The sequence below is a fragment of the Rhinoderma darwinii genome, chromosome 1 (genome assembly GCF_050947455.1).
Source record: "Rhinoderma darwinii isolate aRhiDar2 chromosome 1, aRhiDar2.hap1, whole genome shotgun sequence".
In the NCBI taxonomy this organism is placed as follows: Eukaryota; Metazoa; Chordata; class Amphibia; order Anura; family Rhinodermatidae; genus Rhinoderma; species Rhinoderma darwinii.
The window spans coordinates 252,946,153-252,968,236 of record NC_134687.1 but is presented as its reverse complement, the minus strand read 5'-3'; the positions used below and the strand labels follow the sequence as shown (position 1 = coordinate 252,968,236).

General features: G+C 40.7%; 1 protein-coding gene across 1 annotated transcript in view; it reads right to left on the bottom strand.

Moving 5' to 3' along the window:
* Positions 1-22,084, bottom strand: part of GIPC3 (GIPC PDZ domain containing family member 3) — a 242,566-nt gene that overhangs the window by 42,609 nt on the left and 177,873 nt on the right. Inside the window, exons 4-5 of the mRNA XM_075850306.1 lie at positions 10,955-11,067; positions 1,305-1,386 (exon numbers count right to left, since the gene is read on the bottom strand). Coding sequence (XP_075706421.1) covers positions 1,305-1,386; positions 10,955-11,067 — 195 coding nt within the window. The remainder of the gene's footprint in view (positions 1-1,304; positions 1,387-10,954; positions 11,068-22,084) is intronic.

Here is a 22,084-nt window from a genome sequence, read left to right as displayed (position 1 = left end):
TTTCTTTAGCAACTGATCTGTGAAAAATGGACAGCACACAGTTGTCATTTGTGCTGTCCATTTTTTTCACGCACCCATAGACTTTGTTGGGCGAGTCTGGTCTGTAAAAACAGATCAGAATTGGACATGCTGCGGCATGGACGTCCGGTGCCTGTAGGCAGCCGATGCAGCTGATCGGTACGGGGTTTGGGTGTACACGATCTTATATTGATGACCAATCCATTGAATAGGTCATCACTTGTCCGGTAGTGGAAAACCCATTTAAGTATGTTTACTATGCTGAATCCCAATTGACTAAAAGCAGTTTTCCAGCCAGTAAAAATTGATGGCCTATTCTCAGGATAGGCCAACAGTAGCTGACAGGTCAGGGTCCGACTCCCGGGACCCCTGCCGATCAGCTGTTTTGAAGGGGGTATTGCAGCCTTTTAAGCCATTCACTTTAATGGGAGAAAAGGCTGCTATACCTGTGAATCTCCGTTAAATGCGTGTCGAAGATATACAGTGAGCAAGTAGAAATGAAGGGGAAGCAGCGCTTATATGAGCGCTGCACCCCCTTCAAAACAGCTGATCGGCAGGGGTCACGGGAGTCGGACCCAGACATTTCAGCTATTGATGGCCTATCCTGAGAGGGACCTATCTTAAGGATAGGCCATCAATTTTTACTGGCTGGAAAACCACTTTAAGACATTGCCTTTCTGTTGCCAAAGGTTAGGGCAAGCTTCAACCGAACAGCATGGAATCTCTAGGAAATGAATCTTTTGGAACATGACTCCATGATTTTGGCCAAAAGCTAAATATTGTGTTTTTTCCTGGCTTGACATTTAATAATAATTGCTGCGTGTATGGTCTATGTTGGTCTGCATTTTGACGTGAGCAAGATAAAAAAAGGTGACAGTTATTGTAAACTACTAGGTGCAACACTGAAATTCCGACATACTCAGTTGCTAATGTGAGACTAGTGGACAAAGAGTAATTACTATTAAGAAGTAATGTCCTAGCACATAATAAGGGCTTTTCCACATTGCCTTATTACAGCACCCATAGTACCTCAGAATGCCTCCAATTTCATTCCATTGCATATGGTATTACGGAAATATTCTCCCCCAAAAACTTTACTGTGTGCATGAGACCTTATTCTGCAACAAGGAAGAGAACAGCTAGGCGTATCCAAAATGGGGGAAATTAGGTCAAGCCTTGGTGGCCTCATATCCACAAAGACTACATTTTTAGTTTTTACCTGGAGTTACATTTTCATAATACATATTAGGCAACACTAGAAAATGTAATTCTTTTAAATCACTTACCAAGCTCCATATCATGTATTCCCATGTAACTTTCCAGTAAGTCATCCACCTTACGAGTCATCTCTTCTTCCCCATCACTCGGCTGCAGAACAAATAATACATCAACGTTAATGTCTCACTAATGTTCTAAATCTTGGCAAAAAAAAACCTGCAATTAACACACTCTGGTTTTCTGAATTCACTGTGCCTATTTGGAACATAGCTTCGTAATAACAATCATTGAGCACTTTTCTTACTCTGTCATAAAAGTTAATGTGATTTAATGTGATTTTTCTTATCTATAGAAAACTATTTATTTTCAGTGATCATTACAACTCTGTTTCCTACCACCAATCTTTAGTCTCTCCTGTATCTTATAACTATTCCCTTCACAACACTGACTACTCTGCTCTGTCTTTTTGCTGCTGATAACAGCCTTGGCACCTGAATAATAACCGAGCCAAGGTTACCAGCATGTGATCACCATAATAAAAATCCTTCAATGCTGATCATGGTGCTGAGAAATGAACAGGTCTTCCTTTTATTATTTGGCCGCCAGCTCCAAGCATTGGGGTTGACAGTTTGTATGCTTCAGGGCCTTCCTGAACAAAAATGCATGTTTAAATTAATAATTATGATTAAATAAATGATTTTTTCATGCATTTTGCCACTACAAAAAAATCATAAATATTTAGGTCTAACTTATATGTGTCTCAAAATGATACCTAAATATCTTCAACTCATTCAGCAAAAAAAAAAGACCGCAAATATTAAAAAAACCTCAGAAAATAGAAAAGTTATGGCTTAGAAAATACATTCAGACAAAAACAAAAAAATTCCTGTGGCCCTAAAGAGTTATTCCATCTCAGACACTTATGGCATATCCACAGGATATACCTTAAAGGGGTTGTTCAGTCCCTAAAAATTGATGGCCTATCCTCAGAATAGGCCATCAATAGCTGATGGGATGGGGTCCAACTCCCGGGACCCCAACAATCAGCTGTTTTGAAGGAGGTGCAGCACTCGTACAAGCGCAGCTTCACCTTCTTTTGTACTTGCTCCCTGTGAATCGTCGACACAGATGTAGCAGCGATTTACAGTATTGCAGCCTACTTGTCCCATTGAAGTGAATGGGAGAAGACGGCTACAATACCTATGAATCGCAGCTACAAGTGTGTTGACGATTCACAGTGAGCAAGCAGAAATGAAGTGGAAGCAGTGCTCGTACGAGCACTGCACCCCCTTCAAAACAGCTGATCTGCGGGGGTCCAGGAAGTCGGACCCCAAGCCATCAGCTATTGATGGCCTATACTGAGGATAGGCTATAAATTTATAGGGACTGGATAAGCCCTTTAAATGTCTGCAAGATGTGGGACCCACACCTACATCAAGAACGAGTGTCACCAGGCGGGACAGGGTGGCATAGGTGCGATATACACTACCGTTCAAAAGTTTGGGGTCACCCAGACAATTTTGTGTTTTCCATGAAAACTCACACTCATATTTATCAAATGAGTTGCAAAACGACTAGAAAATATAGTCAAGACATTGACAAGGTTAGAAATAATGATTTTTATTTGAAATAATAATTTTGTCCTTCAAACTTTGCTTTCGTCAAAGAATGCTCCATTTGCAGCAATTACAGAATTGCAGACCTTTGGCATTCTAGCTGTTAATTTGCTGAGGTAATCGGGAGAAATTTCACCCCATGCTTCCAGAAGCCCCTCCCACAAGTTGGATTGGCTTGATGGGCATTTCTTGCGTACCATACGGTCAAGCTGCTCCCACAACAGCTCTATGGGGTTGAGATCTGGTGACTGCGCAGGCCACGCCATTACAGATAGAATACCAGCTGCCTGTTTCTTCCCTAAATAGTTCTTGCATAATTTGGAGGTGTGCTTTGGGTCATTGTCCTGTTGTAGGATGAAATTGGCTCCAATCAAGCACTGTCCACAGGGTATGGCATGGCGTTGCAAATTGGAGTGATAGCCTTCCTTATTCAAAATCCCTTTTACCTTGTACAAATCTCCCACTTTACCAGCACCAAAGAAACCCCAGACCATCACATTACCTCCACCATGCTTGACAGATGGCGTCAGGCACTCTTCCAGCATCTTTTCAGTTATTCTGCGTCTCACAAATGTTCTTCTGTGTGATCCAAACACCTCAAACTTCGATTTGTCTGTCCATAACACTTTTTCCCAATCTTCCTCTGTCCAATGTCTGTGTTCTTTTGCCCATATTAATCTTTTCCTTTTATTAGCCAGTCTCAGATATGGCTTTTTCTTTGTCACTCTGCCCTGAAGGCCAGCATCCCGGAGTCGCCTCTTCACTGTAGACGTTGACACTGGCGTTTTGCGGGTACTATTTAATGAAGCTGCCAGTTGAGGACCTGTGAGGCGTCTATTTCTCAAACTAGAGACTCTAACGTACTTGTCTTGTTGCTCAGTTGTGCAGCGGGGCCTCCCACTTCTCTTTCTACTCTGGTTAGAGCCTGTTTGTGCTGTCCTCTGAAGGGAGTAGTACACACCGTTGTAGGAAATCTTCAGTTTCTTGGCAATTTCTCGCATGGAATAGCCTTCATTTCTAAGAACAAGAATAGACTGTCGAGTTTAACATGAAAGCTCTCTCTTTCTAGCCATTTTGAGAGTTTAATCGAACCCACAAATGTAATGCTCCGGATTCTCAACTAGCTCAAAGGAAGGTCAGTTTTATAGCTCCTCTAAACAGCAAAACTGTTTACAGCGGTGCTAACATAATTGCACAAGGGTTTTCAAGTGTTTTCTAATCATCCATTAGCCTTCTAACACAGTTAGCAAACACAATGTACGATTAGAACACTGGAGTGATGGTTGCTGGAAATGGGCCTCTATACACCTATGTAGATATTGAATTAAAAACCAGACGTTTGCAGCTAGAATAGTCATTTAGCACATTAACAATGTATAGAGTGTATTTCTGATTAATTTAATGTTATCTTCATTGAAAAAAACTGTGCTTTTCTATCAAAAATAAGGAAATTTCTAAGTGACCCTAAACTTTTGAACGGTAGTGTAGGTACCTGTGGATATGACATAAATGTTTGATATGGGAATAACGCTTTCAAATTGGCTTGATCATTAAGGAATTATGCTACTCACTGACCCTTTTATATAATTCTTGAAAATAACAATATTTCACATTGACAATCTAATACTACAATTTAAAGTTATGTCCATATTTGAAAGCCATTTTATGTCTTATACATACATATAATCTACATAAAAAGGCCTGACCTGCCTAATATAAGGTGCCAGCACCTATTACCAACTTAACCCGCTAGTGACCGCCAATACGCCTTTTCATGGCAGCCATTAATGGGCTTTATTCCGATGCATACGCCTTTTCATGGTGCTGCATCGGAATAAATAAATAGAGCAGGGAGCCGTTAAATCTCCCTGCTGTCAACTAACTCCGGTAGCTGAGGGCTGGGAGCAGCCCTGCTCGAACGGGCGAGATCGATATCAGTATCAATCTCGCCAACCCCTCAGATGTGGTGCTCAATAGCGAGAGCCGCATTTGAGTGGTTTTGGAGAGATGGAGGGAGCTCCCTCTCTCAACCCACCGGCATCCTGCAATAAGATCGCAGGATATCGGTGGTTTCTATGGCAGCCGGGGGGCCTAATAAAGGCCACCAGGTCTGCCACCAGTTATGCCTGCTAGGCACAGACAGGCACTATTACACTGCAATACAAAAGTATTGCAGTGTATTTTCAATGCGATCTGAGGATCGCATAGTGAAGTCCAATAGTGGGACTAGTAAAAAAGTTTTAAAAAAGTTTATTAAAGTTAATTAAAAAAAAATAAGTGGAAAAACATCTGCCTTAACCCCTTAAGGACGCAGCCTAGTTTTGGCCTTAAGGCTCAGAGCCCATTTTTCAAATCTGACATATTTCACTTTATGTGGTAATAACGTCGGAATGCTTAAACCTACCCAAGCGATTCTGAGATTGTTTTCTCGTGACACATTGGGCTTCATGTTCGTGGTAAAATTTGGTCGATATATTCAGTGTTTATTGGTGAAAAATTGCAAAATTTAGAGAAAATGTTGAAAAAATTGCATTTTTCAGAATTGAAATGCATCTGCTTGTAAAACAGACAGGTATACCACCCAAAATAGTTACTAGTTCACATTTCCCATATGTCTACTTTAGATTGGCATCGTTTTTTGAACATTATTTTATTTTTCTTGGACGTTACAAGGCTTAGAACATAAACAGCAATTTCTCATATTTTTAAGAAAATTTCAAAAGCCTTTTTTTTAAGGTACCTCTTGAGTTCTGAAGTGGCTTTGTGGGACCTATGTATTAGAAACCCTGATAAAACACCCCATTTTAAAAACTAGACCCCTCAAAGTATTCAAAACAGCATTTAGAAAGTTTTTTAACCCTTCAGGCATTTCACAGGAATTAAAGCAAAGTGGAGGTCAAATTTGCAAATTTCATTTTTCTTGCTGAATTTCAAATTTATTCATTTTTTTTCTGTAACACAGAAGGTTTTACCAGAGAAACACTACTAAATATGTATTGTCCAGATTCTGCAGTTTTTAGAAATGTCCCACATGTGGCCCTACTGCGCTCGTGGACTAAAACACAAGCCCTAGAAGCAAAGAAGCACCTAGTGCATTTTGAGTCCTCTTTTTTTATTAGAATATATTTTAGGCAGCATGCCAGGTTTGAAGAGGTGTTGAGGTGCCAAAACAGTAGGAATCCCCCAATAGTGACCCCATTTTGGAAACTACACCCCTCAAGGAATTCATTTATCGTTGTTGTTACCATTTTGACCGCACAGATTTTTCACAGCACATATTTGAATTGGGCTGTGAAATGAAAAAAATGACATTTTTTCCAATAAAATGTCATTTGTGATCAAAATTTCTTATTTTCACAGGGAACAAAATACCCCATTTTGTTGCCCAATTTGTCCTTAGTGTGGCAATACCCCATTTGTGGTGATAAACTGCCGTTTGGGCCCATGGGAGGGCTCAGAAGGAAAGGAGCGCTATATGTTTGTTGGAGTCCAGATTTTGCTGGATTGGTTTTCGGGTGCCATGTCGCATTTGCAGAGCCTCAGAGGTATCAAAGCAATGGAAACCCACCAAAAGTGACCCCATTTTGGAAACTACACCCCTCAAGGAATTCATTTATGGTTGTTGTTGTTAGCATTTTGACCACACAGCTTTTTCACAGCACCTATTTCAATTGGGCTCTGACTTTAAAAAAATGACATTTTTTCCAATAAGATGTAATTTTTTATCAAAATTTCTTATTTTCACAGGGAACAAAATACTCAATTTTGTTGCTCAATTTCTCCTGAGTGCAGCAATACCGCATTTGTGGCAATAAACTGCCGTTTGGGCCCATGGGAGGCCTCAGAAGGGAAGGAGCGCTGTGTGTTCTTTGGAGTACAGATTTTGCTGGTTTGGTTTTCGGGTGCCATGTCGCATTTGCAGAGCCCCAGAGGTATCAAAGCAACGGAAACCCATCAGAAGTGACCCCATTTTGGAAACACACCCCTCAAGGAATTCATTTATGGGTAATGTGACCTTTTAGACCCCATAGTTTCTTCACAGAACTTATTTGAATTGGGCTGGGAATTAAAAAAATATATATTTTTTCCTATAATATGTCATTTTAGCTAAAAATTTCTTATTTTCACAAGAAACAAAATACCCCATTCTGTTGCGCAATTTGTCCTGAGTGCGGCAATACCCCATTTGTTGTGATAAACTGCCGTTTGGGCCCATGGGAGGGCTCAGAAGGAAAGGACCACCATTTGGCCTACTGGGGATTTTCTGCTGCGAAGTCATGTATGCAGAAGCCCCTGAGGTACCAGTACAGTTGAAACCCGCAAGAAGTGACCCCGTTTTAATAACTACACCCTTAAGGCATTCATCTAGAGGTGTAGTGAGCATTTTGACCAGAGACCTACACCCCATAAACTGTAATGTGGGTTCTCCCGGGTATGGCAATACCCTACATGTGGCTGTTATCAGCTGCCTGGAAACACAGCAGGGCTCAGAGGGGAAAGACGAGGGGGGATAAGCTGTGCGGAGTGCATCAGGGTAAGTAAAATTGGGGTAAATTATAAACCAAGGGCTGTATGATAAATTTTAAAACTGACTTTCATACAGAGCTCTGGTTATTCGGGACACGTGTCACATTGATATATTGTGTCATCCCTTATAGCAGACTTTGCACCTCTTTTGACTTTTTCCCTTCTTGCCAGTTTGGGGAACTTCTCCTGGAAAGTGTTGCCGCCCTGGTACGATGCGTGTGGCCCCGCTTCCAGAAGTACTGGGTGCCCCCCCTTCTTGGTCCCTAAAGATTAGGTTCTTGATAATCACCTCTTGAAATTCCAGGAAAGTTCCCGTCTGGCCTGCACATCGACGTAGCACGTACGCATTGTACAATGCCATCTGTATGATGTGCCCGGCCAGCTTCTTATATCACACCGCATGGCGCTGTAGGGCTTCAGGATTTCATCTGACAAGTCCACACCTCCCATGTACCTATTGTAGTCCAGGATGCAGTCTGGTTTGGGGGTGGCCTATCCTTCATATAGCCTAAACCTGTAGGTATACCCGGATGCACTCTCGCAGCTTATACATCTTCACGCCATACCTTGCCTTCTTACCCGGCAGGTACTCGCGGAATTGAACCCTCCCTTTAAAATGTACCAGGGACTCATCAATAGAAATACACTTCTCGGGGGTGTATGCTTGGGAAAACCGGGCACTGGAATGGTCTAATAGGGGTCTCCGTTTATACAAACGGTCAAAACTGGGGTCATCTCGGGGTGGGCACGGCTCATTATCAGTATAATGTAAGAAGCGAAGTATTGCCTCATTTATTTATTTTTTTAGGTTCCAGCTCAGTTCTGAAGTTGCTTTGAGGGGCCCATATATTATAAACCCCTATCAAATACCCCATTTTAGAAACTAGACCCCTCAAAGTATTCACAACAGCATTTAGAAAGTTTATGAACCCTTTAGGTGTTTCACAGAAATTTAGAGCAAAGTAGAGGTGAAATGTACTTTATACCATTTTTTTTATAACACAAAAGGATTTATCACAGAAACGCAACTTAATACGTATTGCCCAGATTCTGCAGTTTTGAGAAATATCCCACATGTGGCCCTAGTGCGGTAATGGACTGAAGGAGCGGCCTCCGAAGCAAAGGAGCACCTAGTGGATTTTGAGGCCTCTTTTTTATTAGGCACCATGTCCGGTTTGAAGAGGTCTTGTGGTGCCAAAACATTGGGAACCCCCCAAAAGTGACCCCAATTTGAAAACTAGACCCCTTGAGGAATGCATTGTAGTTTTCTTGGGGTGCATGCGGCTTTTTGATCAGTTTTTATTCTATTTTTAGATGGCGTGGTGACTAATAAACAGCAATTCTAGCATTGTTTTTTTATTCTTTTTTTTTTACTGCGTGCACCGTGCGCTATAAATGACATATTCACTTTATTCTGCGGGGCGATACGATTACGTCGATACCAGATGTTTATAGTTTTTTCTATGTCTTATGGCGTTTGCACAATAAAATACGTTTTGTAAAAAATCATTCACTTTTTGTGTTACCTTATTCTAAGAGCCATAACGTTTTTATTTTTCAATCAATAAAGCCGTGCGAGGACTTATTTTTTGCGTAACGAACTGTAGTTTCGATCAGTACCATTTTTCGGTACATGCGACTTTTTGATCTCTTTTTATTCCATTTTTTGGGAGGTGAAGTGACCAAACAATTGTGATTGTGGTTCGGTTTATTATTATTTTCTTTTACGGCGTTCACCGTGCGGGATAAATAACAAAATAATTTTGTAGTTCAGGCCGTTACGGACGAGGCGATACCAATTATGTATAGTCTATTTGTTTGTTTATATATTTTTATTAATAATAAATGACTGATAAGGGAAAAAGGGGGATTTTTACTTTTAATACTTTTAAAACTTTTATTTTCTTATTTTTACACAACTTCTTTTAACTTTTTTTTTACTGTATTACTTTGTCCCACTAGGGGACATGAGGGCAGGAGGCCCTGATCGCTATTCTAATACACTGCACTACATGCGTAGTGCAGTGTATTAGAACTGTCAGCTACTCACTGACAGCAAGCATAGTGGGTCCTGACGTTGTCAGGACCTACTAGGCTTCCGTCTATGGCATAGCCGGACGCCATTGTTTGGTGTCCGGTTGCCATAGTCACCATCGCCGGCCGCTATCGCGTAGCAGGCCGGTGATGGCAGCTTAAACCCTGAAAAGCCACGATCTCTATAGAACGCGGCTTTTAAGGGGTTAATCAGCGGGGACACAGCGATCGGTCCCCGCTGTAAGAGCTGTGACAGCTGCTGAACAAGACAGCAGCTGTCACAGCTCCTGTATGTGTCGGGAGGACGGCAGAAACGGCTTTTACTCCTGAGACGTACTATTAGGTCATGGAGCGCGAACGATACAGCTGCCATGACGTAATAGTACGACCAGGAGCGGGAAGGGGTTAAAAAAATTTGATAAAAAGTAGCATCTACTCCAAAATGGTACCTATAAAAACGACAAGTCGTCCCACAAAAAAGAGCCTTTATACAACTGCATCAGCGGAAAAATAAAAAAGTTATGGCTCTTGAAATATAGAGGCACAAAAACAAATAATTTGGAGAAAAAAGGGTTTTTACTGTGTAAAAGTAGTAAAACATACAAAATCGATATAGATCTGGTATCGTTGCAATCGTAACAAATAAATAAAGTTATTGTGTTATTTATACCACACGGTAAACGGCGTAAATTTAGGACGCAAATATGTGTGGCGAAATTGCTGGTTTTTTTCTATTCCCCCCAAAAAAAGTTAATAAAAGTTAATTAATAATTCTATGTACCCCAAAATGGTGCTATTAAAAAATACAACTTGTCCCGCAAAAACTAATACCTTTTACAGCTAAGTCGACGCAAAAATAAAAAAGTTATAGCTCTTTGAATGAGACGATGTAAAAACTTAAAAAATAGCTTGGCCATTAAGGCCTAAAATAGGCTGGTCATTAAGGGGTTTAGCACAGTGAATGCTGCTCCTAAATCCATGCAAAAGACCTTGAGTTTTGAGACAAATCCAAAAGTGATATTGAATCTCTCCATCCTATTGGCAACAAGGGGGTTTCCTAGGCAATGTTTGGGGGCTTTGCTGCATGATGCGAAACAAAAAAAAAAATCGAACAATTAGCTCAATTAGTGAGCCAAAGTGCATGCCCACAGGGGTAACTTAGATGTAAAGTCAGTGACAGAACAATGAAACTATGAACCCAATGAATGTTATAATATAGCTGACGTATAGTCTGCATTTGGATTATCATATAACAATTTAACACTTTGGAAAAAAAAACGTTTAACAATGCATGGAAAATCTGACCTGTCATTAGCTGGGTTACAGTATTTTGGCGAAGAAAATTGTAAACATCCATAAAGAGCACATCTGATCCTTTAATAGACACAAATGGACAGTGGCCAGATATGAAAAATTATGTCCAAACATTATATAACCGCCACTTCTACTACAAAATATTACCTACGTCCATTTTTATAAATGACCCCCATTGTATACTACAAACTATCACATTGAAAGAAACATTTCTACGAATGTCTTACCAGTTCTTCCAAAGTAGCCATGCCCTTATTTCTGAGACGGAGGGTTTCTTTCCCACTGGACATTTTCCCTTCACTGGCACATTTATTGGGTTTGCCTCTTTGGCCAATCATATCTAGGGAAACACCAAAACCAAATTTCAACCGGCAGCCAAACATAGCCAAGCATCAAAACCATATTTTAAGATTTGACATTATAAACCTTTTCTTTTACATTATCAGGTCTCCCTTTGAATTAAGCATTGAATGTCTGTTTAATGTCTGTCTTAGCATTTCCAGACTTCTGTTATATTTTACAACAACTAGCGTCCTATCTTAGGATCTATCACGTTTTTACTATATTCTTAAAGCAAACATGTATTTTCAAGACACAAGTTTTTGTTGCTTTTGTATTCATTTTTCATTATGTTTCAGTTTAAAGAAACAACAAAAACAAGTGTAATATTAGACAACCCAGCCAAACCTGTAACAGAACACTGTCAACAGCTGCTATGAGGGTGTATTCACATGTGCAGGTTTTGATTATGCTTTTCTTATTTCAGTTTTTTTTAAGGCAGTTTTGAAGCCAAATCCAGGTGTAGATCACAAAGGGAGAGAAAGTATAAATGACATATACTACTTTTCCTTATATTTGAATCCATTCCAGTTTTTTATTTCAAAAACTGCAAAAAAAAACAGAACAAAATCAGGGAAAAAAAGTGGCATACACTTTCTTTGAGCGATTTCTGCCTCTAACCTCTTATTGAAATCAATGGGAGGCAGCAAAACCCTGCGGCACTCATTTGGAGTTTTTTTTCCTTGTGGTTTTTGTATTAGCCTAAACGACTAAAAAATACTTGAAAACAAAAGCTGAAGGAATTTTGAGGAAGATTTTTTCTGCCTGCAAAAAAATCTGTGTGAACTAGGCCTAAGTCCAAATATGGCAATCAGAATAAACCCCTGAATCAACGTCCTGTCTTCAGAATCTAGTACAGAAGTTGTAATATTATATTTTTCAAGAAAGGCACCCAGGCCTTCCTTGAACTTGCTCAAAGAATCAGCCATCACAACATCCTGGACAGAGAGTTCTATAGTCTCACCAAAATACGGCGCGTAAAAAGACGCCCGCGGAATAGAAGTGCATGTCACTTCTTGGGTAATTTTTGGAGGCGTTTTTCATTGACTCAATTGAAAAACAGCTCCAATAATGGCCGTAAAATACGCCGCGAAAAACGCGAGTTGTTACAAAAACGTCTGAAAATCAGGAGCTGTTTTTGCTTGAAAACAACTCCGTATTTTCAGACGTTTTTTGCTAAGCGTGTGAACATACCCTCACAGTAAAGAATCCCCATCTGTGACAGTGGTGAAACCTTTTTTCCTCTAGACGTAGGATGCTCCCTTGTCCTTGTTACAGGCCTAGGTGTAAAAAGATCAATAGAAAGATCTCTATACTGTCCAATTATATATTTGTACATTGTAATTAGATCGCCCCTAAGCCGTCTTTTTTCTAATCTGAATAACCCCAAATTTGATAACCTTTCCTAGTACTTCAATCCGCCCATTCCCTTAATTACCTTGGTCACCCTACTTTGTACCCGTTCTAGTTCAGCCCACTCCTTATACACAGTTTCCCAAAATTGTACACAATATTCCATGTGATTTCTGACTAGTGGCTTGCATAGAGGAAAAACTATGTTCTTGTCATGAGCATCTATGCCTCTATTAACCAGTTCAGGACCGGGCTATTTTGATCCTTCAGGACCAGTGTAATGGCAGGAAGGAGGTGAAGGGAACAAGTGAGCCCTAATCTACCCACCGCCCTGTCCCTGCCTACTTGCAACGACCCGCCCTAGGCGACGGGGTACAACTTGGCGGCGGTCCCTACGCTGTCTAAGTGCAAGGGAGTACAAACAGGGAACACGCAAGGGAATACAGTAGCCCACGGAACGCCGCGAGGAAACGGAGCGGTGAATGAGCCAGTCAGGATCAGGAAGTAGTGGAGTATACAAACGGGAGCACGGAGCAGAAGCAAGCCAGGGGCAAAGCGAAGCAGGATAAACGGAACTGAAGCAAGGCAGAAGCACGGCAGAAGCAGGCTGGAGCAAGAAGCAGTGGGCCAGGAATCCAAGAAGAATAACAAGCAAGGAGGAAGAGAAAACGGCAGGTATAAATGGACAGGGGGTGGAGCTAACTCTGACTGACCAGGCCGCGATAGGCTCTCCCACTCCTGAGCCTGCCACCCTGATTGGTGGGAGCAGGTGTCAGTCTCAGAGGTCTGGCCTCAGGTGTCGACTGATTAATCCTGGGAGTATACCCAGACGTATTGCCTGGCAGATCCTTTACAACCAGACACCGTTTAGCCCTTTTTAGCACTCGTTAAACAGCTATATTTTTTATTTGTTGCACTAGCGACGTGATTTTTGCGATGTTTTTTTCCGCAGAAAACATGGTTTATTTTCTTATCATTTGTATACACATCCTTTTTGCTATTTTAGAATCTTTAGGCTTAAAGTTTGAAAATAATAGTAAAAAAATAAGCTTTTTTACGTTTTAGCTATTTTTTTCTGGTAATAACATAGTTTTACTCTAAAATAGACCTTTTATTTGTGATCGTCATTGTCTACCGTAAATTTTAATATATTACATGTCTATTTTAGAGTAATTGGCTCAGGACTAGCGTTACGACAATCATTGGCAGGGGGAACGTTTTTTTGGGGGTGGGTATTTTATGTGTATTTATTATTAAAAAAATGTGCACTTTACTTTTTTTTTTATTACTATGGTCTGTCCCGCAAAGGTCAGAAAATACCTTTGGGGGACTTTATTTTTTTTTTTCTTTCTTCTTCTACACCATTTTTTTCCACTGTAACTGGGGCTGTATATATGAACAGTGACGTCAAGGGCTTTCTCAAGACAGATGTCCCTGCCAGAGAGATTGCATTGCCCTCGCACTCCATACTTGGAAGCCCTTGACGTCACTGTCCATTATCATTAAAAAAAAAAACATTTATTTTTCATTTATAGAATAATAATCTCATTTTTGACTACTTTTGTACTGTATTAATGTTTAACCCCCTTTCCCTTTTACAGCGACAAAGGCCATGGATTGGCCGAAACATCCATTCAAGTCGCCATTTATACTTGAATATATGATATGCAGCCGTTCGTGCTACAATAAAAAGTATTTTTGCATTAAATCTACTTGTTCCTTCAGTGTGTGCTGGGGTTCTACGACTACATATTTTGGGATTTCTTCCCAACTCTACTAGCAACACACCAATATAGAAAAAAAGGTATTTTTTATTTTGTTTCTAATGCCAGTGGCAGAGTGCGACGTTTCGGTCTAGGTGACCTTCATCAGGCACTGAGCCGTGCTGGGCAACTGAATTGACGAGCGCTAGTGGTGCTGATATATTATATTTATGTTTGGGTTGGGCCCCTATCCGTGCAAAACCTCACCCTTCCACGTATCTGGTGCTATCTGAACCTTTACACAAATCTACTAGCAACACGTCACACTAAGAGGAGTGAATCCCAATATTTATTCTAGATCCCTGGCCAGAGGAATTCCTACACTCTGGCCAGGGATTCTTCTCCTGTAGAAGCCCCTGGGGTCACTACACATATATGGACACTGACATGAGGGGCTCCTCCTGGAGAGGAATCCCCGGCCAGAGCGTTGCCGATGCTCTGGCCGGGGATTCCGCTTCTGGAGAAGCCCCTAGCCTCACTATCCATATATGGACAGTGACATCAGGGGCTACTCCTGGAGCGTAATCCCTGGCCAGACCTTTACCAACGCTATGGCCAAGAGTTCCACTCCTTGAGGGAGTCCCTGACGTCACTGTCCATATATGGACAGTGACGTGAGGTGCTCCTCCTGGAGCGGAATCCCCGGCCACAGTGGGCCAATGCTCTCTACAGGGGGGTTAGCGCTATCTATAGGCAGGATGGCACTATCTTCAAGGCAGTGTGGCACTATCTACATGGACATTGTGGCACTATATGGGCACCATTTACATGGGCACCATTTACATGTATATACTGTATGGAGGCATTATACTGTGCGGGGGAAACTATTTGGCAATGTACTATGTGGGAGGAATTATGGGGTATTATACTGTAAGGGGCAGCTATGTGGAATTATACTATCTGGGGGTTTTATGGGGGCATTATACTGTGGGGAGGCAATATGGGCGCATGACACTTTGTGTGGCTTAAAAGGAAAAATCTTGTGATACTTGAAAGTTGGGAGGTATGATTTTAACAGTAAGTAAATTAAAAAAGTTGATATATATCAGTTATTGTTAGAAGAATTTTCCATACTTATCAAAAATTATTCAAGTTTTCACCTAAATAAGAGCTTCATTTTATTCTCGCGGCAAGGAGTCAAGTAGCAGATCAGCAGTTGTCTGCCTTCATTACATAAGCACAAGTTTATATACACATATCAAGGCGTATTTGCAATGCGATTGTCTTTCCTGTCATATGAAATGTTTTACACCTCAGAATGAGATTAGGCCACAGTTGGACTTCCTCTGGAGATTGCAATCTTTATTCAGAAGTTCACCCATCTCACCCACTTAAAACTACAACATATTTAACTCTTTGTCAACTAAAGCATTTTCTGAGAAGCCTGCATGCACATTTAATATCTATTACATGAAGAATACATTTTTAATAAAACTTTCCTAACAATCCCCACTGTTATAAATTTATCAAGAAATGTTTTGTGAGATATCCAGGACAGGTACTCTTCTTTTGAATCTCTTGGCACATTGTCTTTGTCACTGAGGTCTGAATTAACCTTTGGGTCAATCCTCTTATGCAGGGTATCGCACCACATCCACAAACAGTCAATATACTGGCAACAATGGTTACCAGGCCAGTCCATTTTCCAAACTACCCCTCAATCCATGAGGCGAAGATGTCATTTATTCCATATTTTTCCGCAAGCTCTTCAGACAGGGAATTGAGTCCTTCCAATGCCTTGGTAAAACTACCATCAGGAGCTGTATTATTGGGAATAAAAGTACAACAGAAGATACCAAACATTTTGCAAACACGCCCTTTTTTCTGCTAGTAACATATCCAGGGCCAATCTATTTTACCATGTCATTAAATATATAGGTCCCAACTGATCTGCAATGCCCTTTATTGCATCTTTGGTATAATTAACAAATCTCTGTTGATTGTGATAAATATAATTAATCCAGTCGACATTCTTTTTTATCGTAGACCACCAGAAATGTACAGACTCGAAGCCTGATGCAATCTGATTTCAGGCCTTAAACTCATTTGGCACCCCTCGGGGTACTCCTATTCCATCTATGTATATTCTATGGTCAAAGGAACCTCCAGGGATGGACCCTGAATCGCTTATATCGATTCAGATCGTCTCCAGGGCTTTTTCTCATTCTCTGAAACTCAGGTGCTAAAAACAAGTGGAGTGGCATCAGAAGCTGAACCAGAGTACAGCCTCCCTGCCACTTGGCCTTCCTGTTTCCACATAGCCACCAGAGATCAGTCCTTGCCCATGTCTGGTTGGTAAACCAATTAGAGGAGTCATTATTATTATCGGTCACAAAACTCTTCATTGAGGTTCCCTACTTTCTTACCTTGCCCATTCCTCAGAAAGCAGGTGTAGTTGCCTGGGTAAGCAACTACTAACGGAGGAATTTCATCTCTCCCCACAGGTTGGTACAATAAAGAGAATGTCTTACATAATTTATCACCTGGATTATATGATGCATTATGTCAAGATAACACGTATTGCAGACCTTGTGGGTTCTCCTTATCTGATATCCTGAAAGGTATAGTAGCCAGATGTGGCCTAGTTTTTCCACAAGCGATACAGTTAGTTCTAATATTTTGGATTGCAGTGTATTCTATCCAGTCTAACCATTCATGTTTATCACTGTAACCTGTTTCTAATATCACTTTATCTTCATTAGCGAAGTTGGCCAGATAGACTATAGACGGTAGGTCTATCTCCGGGGATAAAGAACTTTCAGTTGCATTCTTTTTCTTAAAGAGACTCTGTCACCACATTATAAGTGGCCTATCTCCTACATAAGGGCACAGCAGTGCTTTTTATTTAGAAAAACAATCTATTTTTAGCACTTTATGAGTGATTTTTAGCTTTATGAAAATTAGTTTCTTAATGCCCAAGTGGGCGTGTTTTTGCTTTAGACCAAGTGGGCGTTGTACAGAGGAGTGTATGACGCTGACCAATCAGCGTCATACACTTCTCTCCATTCATTTACACAGCACATAGCGATATAGCTATATCGCTATGTGCAGCCACATACACAAAGACTAACGTTACTGCAGTGTCCTGACAGTGAATATACATTACCTCCAGCCAGGACGTGATGTGTATTCAGAATCCTGACACTTCTGAATCTTTTCTGTGAGATTTCCAGCAAGGCAAACGTAATCTCGTTTTAAATGACAGTTTACAGCGTAATCTCGCGAGATTTTGTTTGCTTTGCTGGAAATCTCACAGAAAAGATTCAGAAGTGTCAGGATTCTGAATAAACATCACATCCTGGCTGGAGGAAATGTATATTCATTGTCAGGAAACTGCACTAACGTTATAAAGTGTTTATGTGGCTGCACATAGCGATATAGCTATATCGCTATCTGCTGTGTAAATGAATGGAGAGAAGTGTATGACGCTGATTGGTCAGCGTCATACACTCCTCTGTACAGATTTGCGGTTAAGCAAAAGAGAGAGAAGTGCCTTTATTTCCAGGCGGCTATAGTAGTAGGTATATGTTAAAACATAGCTTTTATTAATTAGGATTAAATGTAATTAGGACAAAATGAATAATGTTTAAAAATTAGACAAAGTTCACTGACAGGGATAGATTTTGCATCAGTCAGATGCAATCGATATACAATGAAGTCTGTCTAGGCTTGTGTCTCCTACAGCGTCTGCAGAACGCCGGGTTACACAGATAAGTAGCGTCTGTGTCTAAGTCAGTGAAACATATGAAGTTAAAAAATAGTGGGAAGCCCCCCCGACATGTTTCGCTGCATCCGCAGCGTCCCCAGGGGTTCAAATGGGGCAACTAAGAGAGAGTATCTTGTGCATAGTCACTATTCCAAACCATCTATTCCAAAAACTACTTGGCTTCCTCCTCCTATCAAAGGCTCCCATCCTTGTGGTAGATGCTCGTTTTGCCCTCTGATGCCAACCACCAAGTCTTTTACTAACCCGGTTGATGGTAAATCTTATACCATCAAACAATTCATCAACTGCCATAGCAGTGGAGTTGTTTACGCGATACGATGCCCTTGTCCCAAATTGTATATAGGCAAAACTTTACAGCAATTAAGAAGACGGATCTCAAAACATTTAAGCACAGTTGTCAGTGGTGAGGACACTCCACTCTCTAGACACATCAGATCCATCAGATCCATAAATACAAAGAATCTCCAAATCTGGGGAATTACCCAATTACAATTGGGACCCAGAGCTGGTAATCTTGATAGGAAACTACTTCAAGAGGAAGCTCGATGGATCCATAGGTTGAGCTCATTGAGCCCCCTTGGTCTCAATGAAGGCTTCACTTATACAGCTTTTCTTTGATAGGTACTATACCTTTAATTTAACCTCTATTTTTCTCCCCCCCCCCCCCTTTCTTTTGGGGCAATTTTCCTTTATATCGCCATTTATATACAACACTGTATATCTGTGACTCTACACATCTAATGAATACGGATATCTATAAACTAATACATAAACAATATGGATATTATTATAGAATTTTTATCAATACGGTGCATTCTACCTGCTATTTTAGCCTTATGTGTAATCTACAATGTCCCTTCTTTCCAACCCTTATTATTTTTATTTATTTTTATACCTATATGTTCCCATGTCCATGTCAGTACTAATTTTATGGGTCTTCTTGTGGGGACCAATATATCTATACCATAGGACATTTAATTTCCACACCCTTCTCTTATAATTTTTATATTATTCATTTTTTCTATTAGCTACTACATTCCCTTCACTTATCAGCACTATATCTTACTTTTCTTAGTATCATATTATATTACAAGTTTTTCTCTCCTCACTTAATCCCTCTATTCTCTTTCACACTTTTACACTGACTGGATGTCATTTACTACACATCCCTTTCACTTATTGAGCGTTCCCAAATACTATCTCACTATTCATTTCCTTATTTCTTTATTAATTAATTCATCTACTACATTCATTTACAAATAAACACACCATATTCATTCCCTTTTTATTTAATTTATTCACTTCATCTTTCCTTTTTATTTTATTTCAACACCCAGCATTATTTAATGTTAATATATGGTCCTTCCCATATCGTTCAGAGACATTGGCAATATATACCATTGTATACTTTTCTTCAGGCTTTCTGCCGATAATCCTTACTTACCTTTACTTCCTCTGCCTCCGATTTTCTAAGTATGGTGACATGTGCAGTCCATACTCCTCCACACTTAGTCTCAGCTTCACTTCATTGTACTTTAATACTAAACACGCAGGCGCGCCTCGCTCCTGCGTGATTGGTGCATTCTCCCCTAAGCTTTGTTTGGCCGACGGAGCTGTCCGTCATTCGCATCACGGCCGGACTGTGCCAACCCTCCTAATTGGTTCCTTATGATCCACGCCCACTGGCATGGCGGCCCGAGGGCTTAAGAGGGACGGATCTCTCACGCGCCGTTAGTTGCCCCATTTGAACCCCTGAGGACGCTGCGTATGCAGCGAAACATGTCGGGGGTGCTTTCCACTATTTTTTAACTTCATATGTTTCACTGACTTAGACACAAACGCTACTTATCTGTGTAACCCGGCGTTCTGCAGATGCCGTAGGAGACACAAGCCTAGACAGACTTCATTGTATATCGATTGCATCTGACTGATGCAAAATCTATCCCTGTCAGTGAACTTTGGCTAATTTTTTAACATTATTCATTTTGTCCTAATTACATTTAATCCTAATTAATAAAAGCTATGTTTTAACATATACCTACTACTATAGCCGGCTGGAAATAAAGTCACTTCTCTCTCTTTTGCTTAACCGCAAATCTGTATCTTTTCATGACATTTCAATGCCTGCCAGCCTGCTGGGTCTCCCTTTGTTTCTTACCTGCTAGATCATTTTGGGTTAATCACCCTTTTCTGACCCACTCCCCACTGTGGATAAAGTCATTATTTGTATTTCCCCTATCAATCCAATAGGGGATGGCGAGTTTCCTGTCCCAAAAATTACACTCTGGTGATCTTTCTGCGGAAGTGGCCAGTGTCTTTTCTATTGACAACTTACCTTTTCACCACCTTGATGTACACACTGCCTTTAAAGGAACAGTGTCACCCCCAAAAAATTTTTAATATGTTAAAGATGTTAGTGCTTTATTAAAAACGTTTGGATTAATTTGTGTGTTTGTGTGTTACTTTTTTTTATTTTTACACTTTTTCTTCCCTATGGGGGCTGCCATTTTTTTTTCCATTTCTGTATGTGTCGATTAACGACACATACAGACATGGAATACGGCAGCTCCAGTCCCATAGGGACTGCGAACGGGGCCCGTTCCATCCACTATCGTGTACGCCGCTGTGTGGGAACGGCGCATGCGCCGCTCCCACACAGTTCAATTTGAAATGCGCGCCGTCCGGCGCCATTTTCCTGTGAACCGGAAGTCGCGGCCGGACAGTAAGATTACTACTTCCGGTCGCGGCTTCCGGACTTGTGCACATGGAGCAGCGGCAGCAGACGGAGCGGATGGACCGGAGGGAGCGGCGGCGACTGGAGCAGGTAAGTTATTTCTATGTATGTTCGTGTTTCAGTGTGTGTTTACTACTGTATGTAAACCTACTACACTGTGTGTTAGCTCAAAAAATGGCGACACACAGTGTAGGAGGTTAGACCGTTCAAACCCCTCATTTCTCCCGGCACTAGCCAGGATAAAGGAGGGGGGGATTCTGAGAGCTCACTAGAGCGAGGGATTTTTACCCAATTTTGCAGCATAAAGCAATGTGGTTGCTTTACCACATGCAATGCTGCAATTTTGGGAATGGCTCCATCTAGTGACCAGTGCTGGGAAATATTATAAATTGAATCCAATTTATAATATTTCCTGACTCGTGAAAAAAAAAAAAAAATTAGAACAATGTTTAATCACCTACACACTAATTGTTTAACTAAAAAAAAAAAAACATGTTTTGCTGGCAACACATTCCCTTTAAGGATCTTCAAAAAACATACAAACAATACGTAAGATCCTACTGGGAGATTACTAGCCTAGATACACATGTCCAACAAAAAATCATTTATAGAGGATTACGTATCAACATCATACCTAATGCACTTCGCAATGATAGTATTTTTCTTAAAGGTTGGGAAGACCTATTAACTGATAGCTCTTTGCGTATGCTTCAATACCTTCTTGACTTCGAAAAACGTGCGTTTGAAAAAATTAAACTTCAGCTCTCTAAAGAGATTGAGGACATTAAAATCTTTAGTACAACATCTGATTTCAACGACTGTGAAATTAAATTACAGAGGAATATTGAAAACTTACAAAGGGACATAAAAGAGCGAAAACATCGCAAATATATACGAGATCGTAAGGATTTCTAAACAGGACAGGCATATTCGTTTCGTAGACATATCCCTACTGGCACTTATAGAGAGGCTAGATCCACCGATTACTCAGAGTCTGACGTCTCGGGTACAGATGACCCTAGACCTTCCTTTGACGATAAGAGACTAGGGACTAAGCGCAAAACCAATAATAGGAGATACAACCCCCCTAAAATAACTTTCTTGCCACCAAAGGGAAATAGACAAACATGTCCTGGACCATCAGGACAAGAGAATCCATCCATAGCACCTGTCCTGGCGCCTTCCTCTACTTCATCCTTTGCTTTACCCACCATGTTCACCACCAGCGCACTTGCTGCGCCTTTAACAGCAGGAAAGAACATGGGTCTATTGGGGACAAATACATCCATATCAAGCGGGATTGGGAGGACATCAGCTGCTCTGAACACTCCCTCTCCTTTTTTAGGACCACCCAATATGAACTGGAGTCAGACGAACTAAATGACCTTGACTCCAATATCTCCACCACCTGTGAGGGTGGTATGCAAATTTATAATCTTTC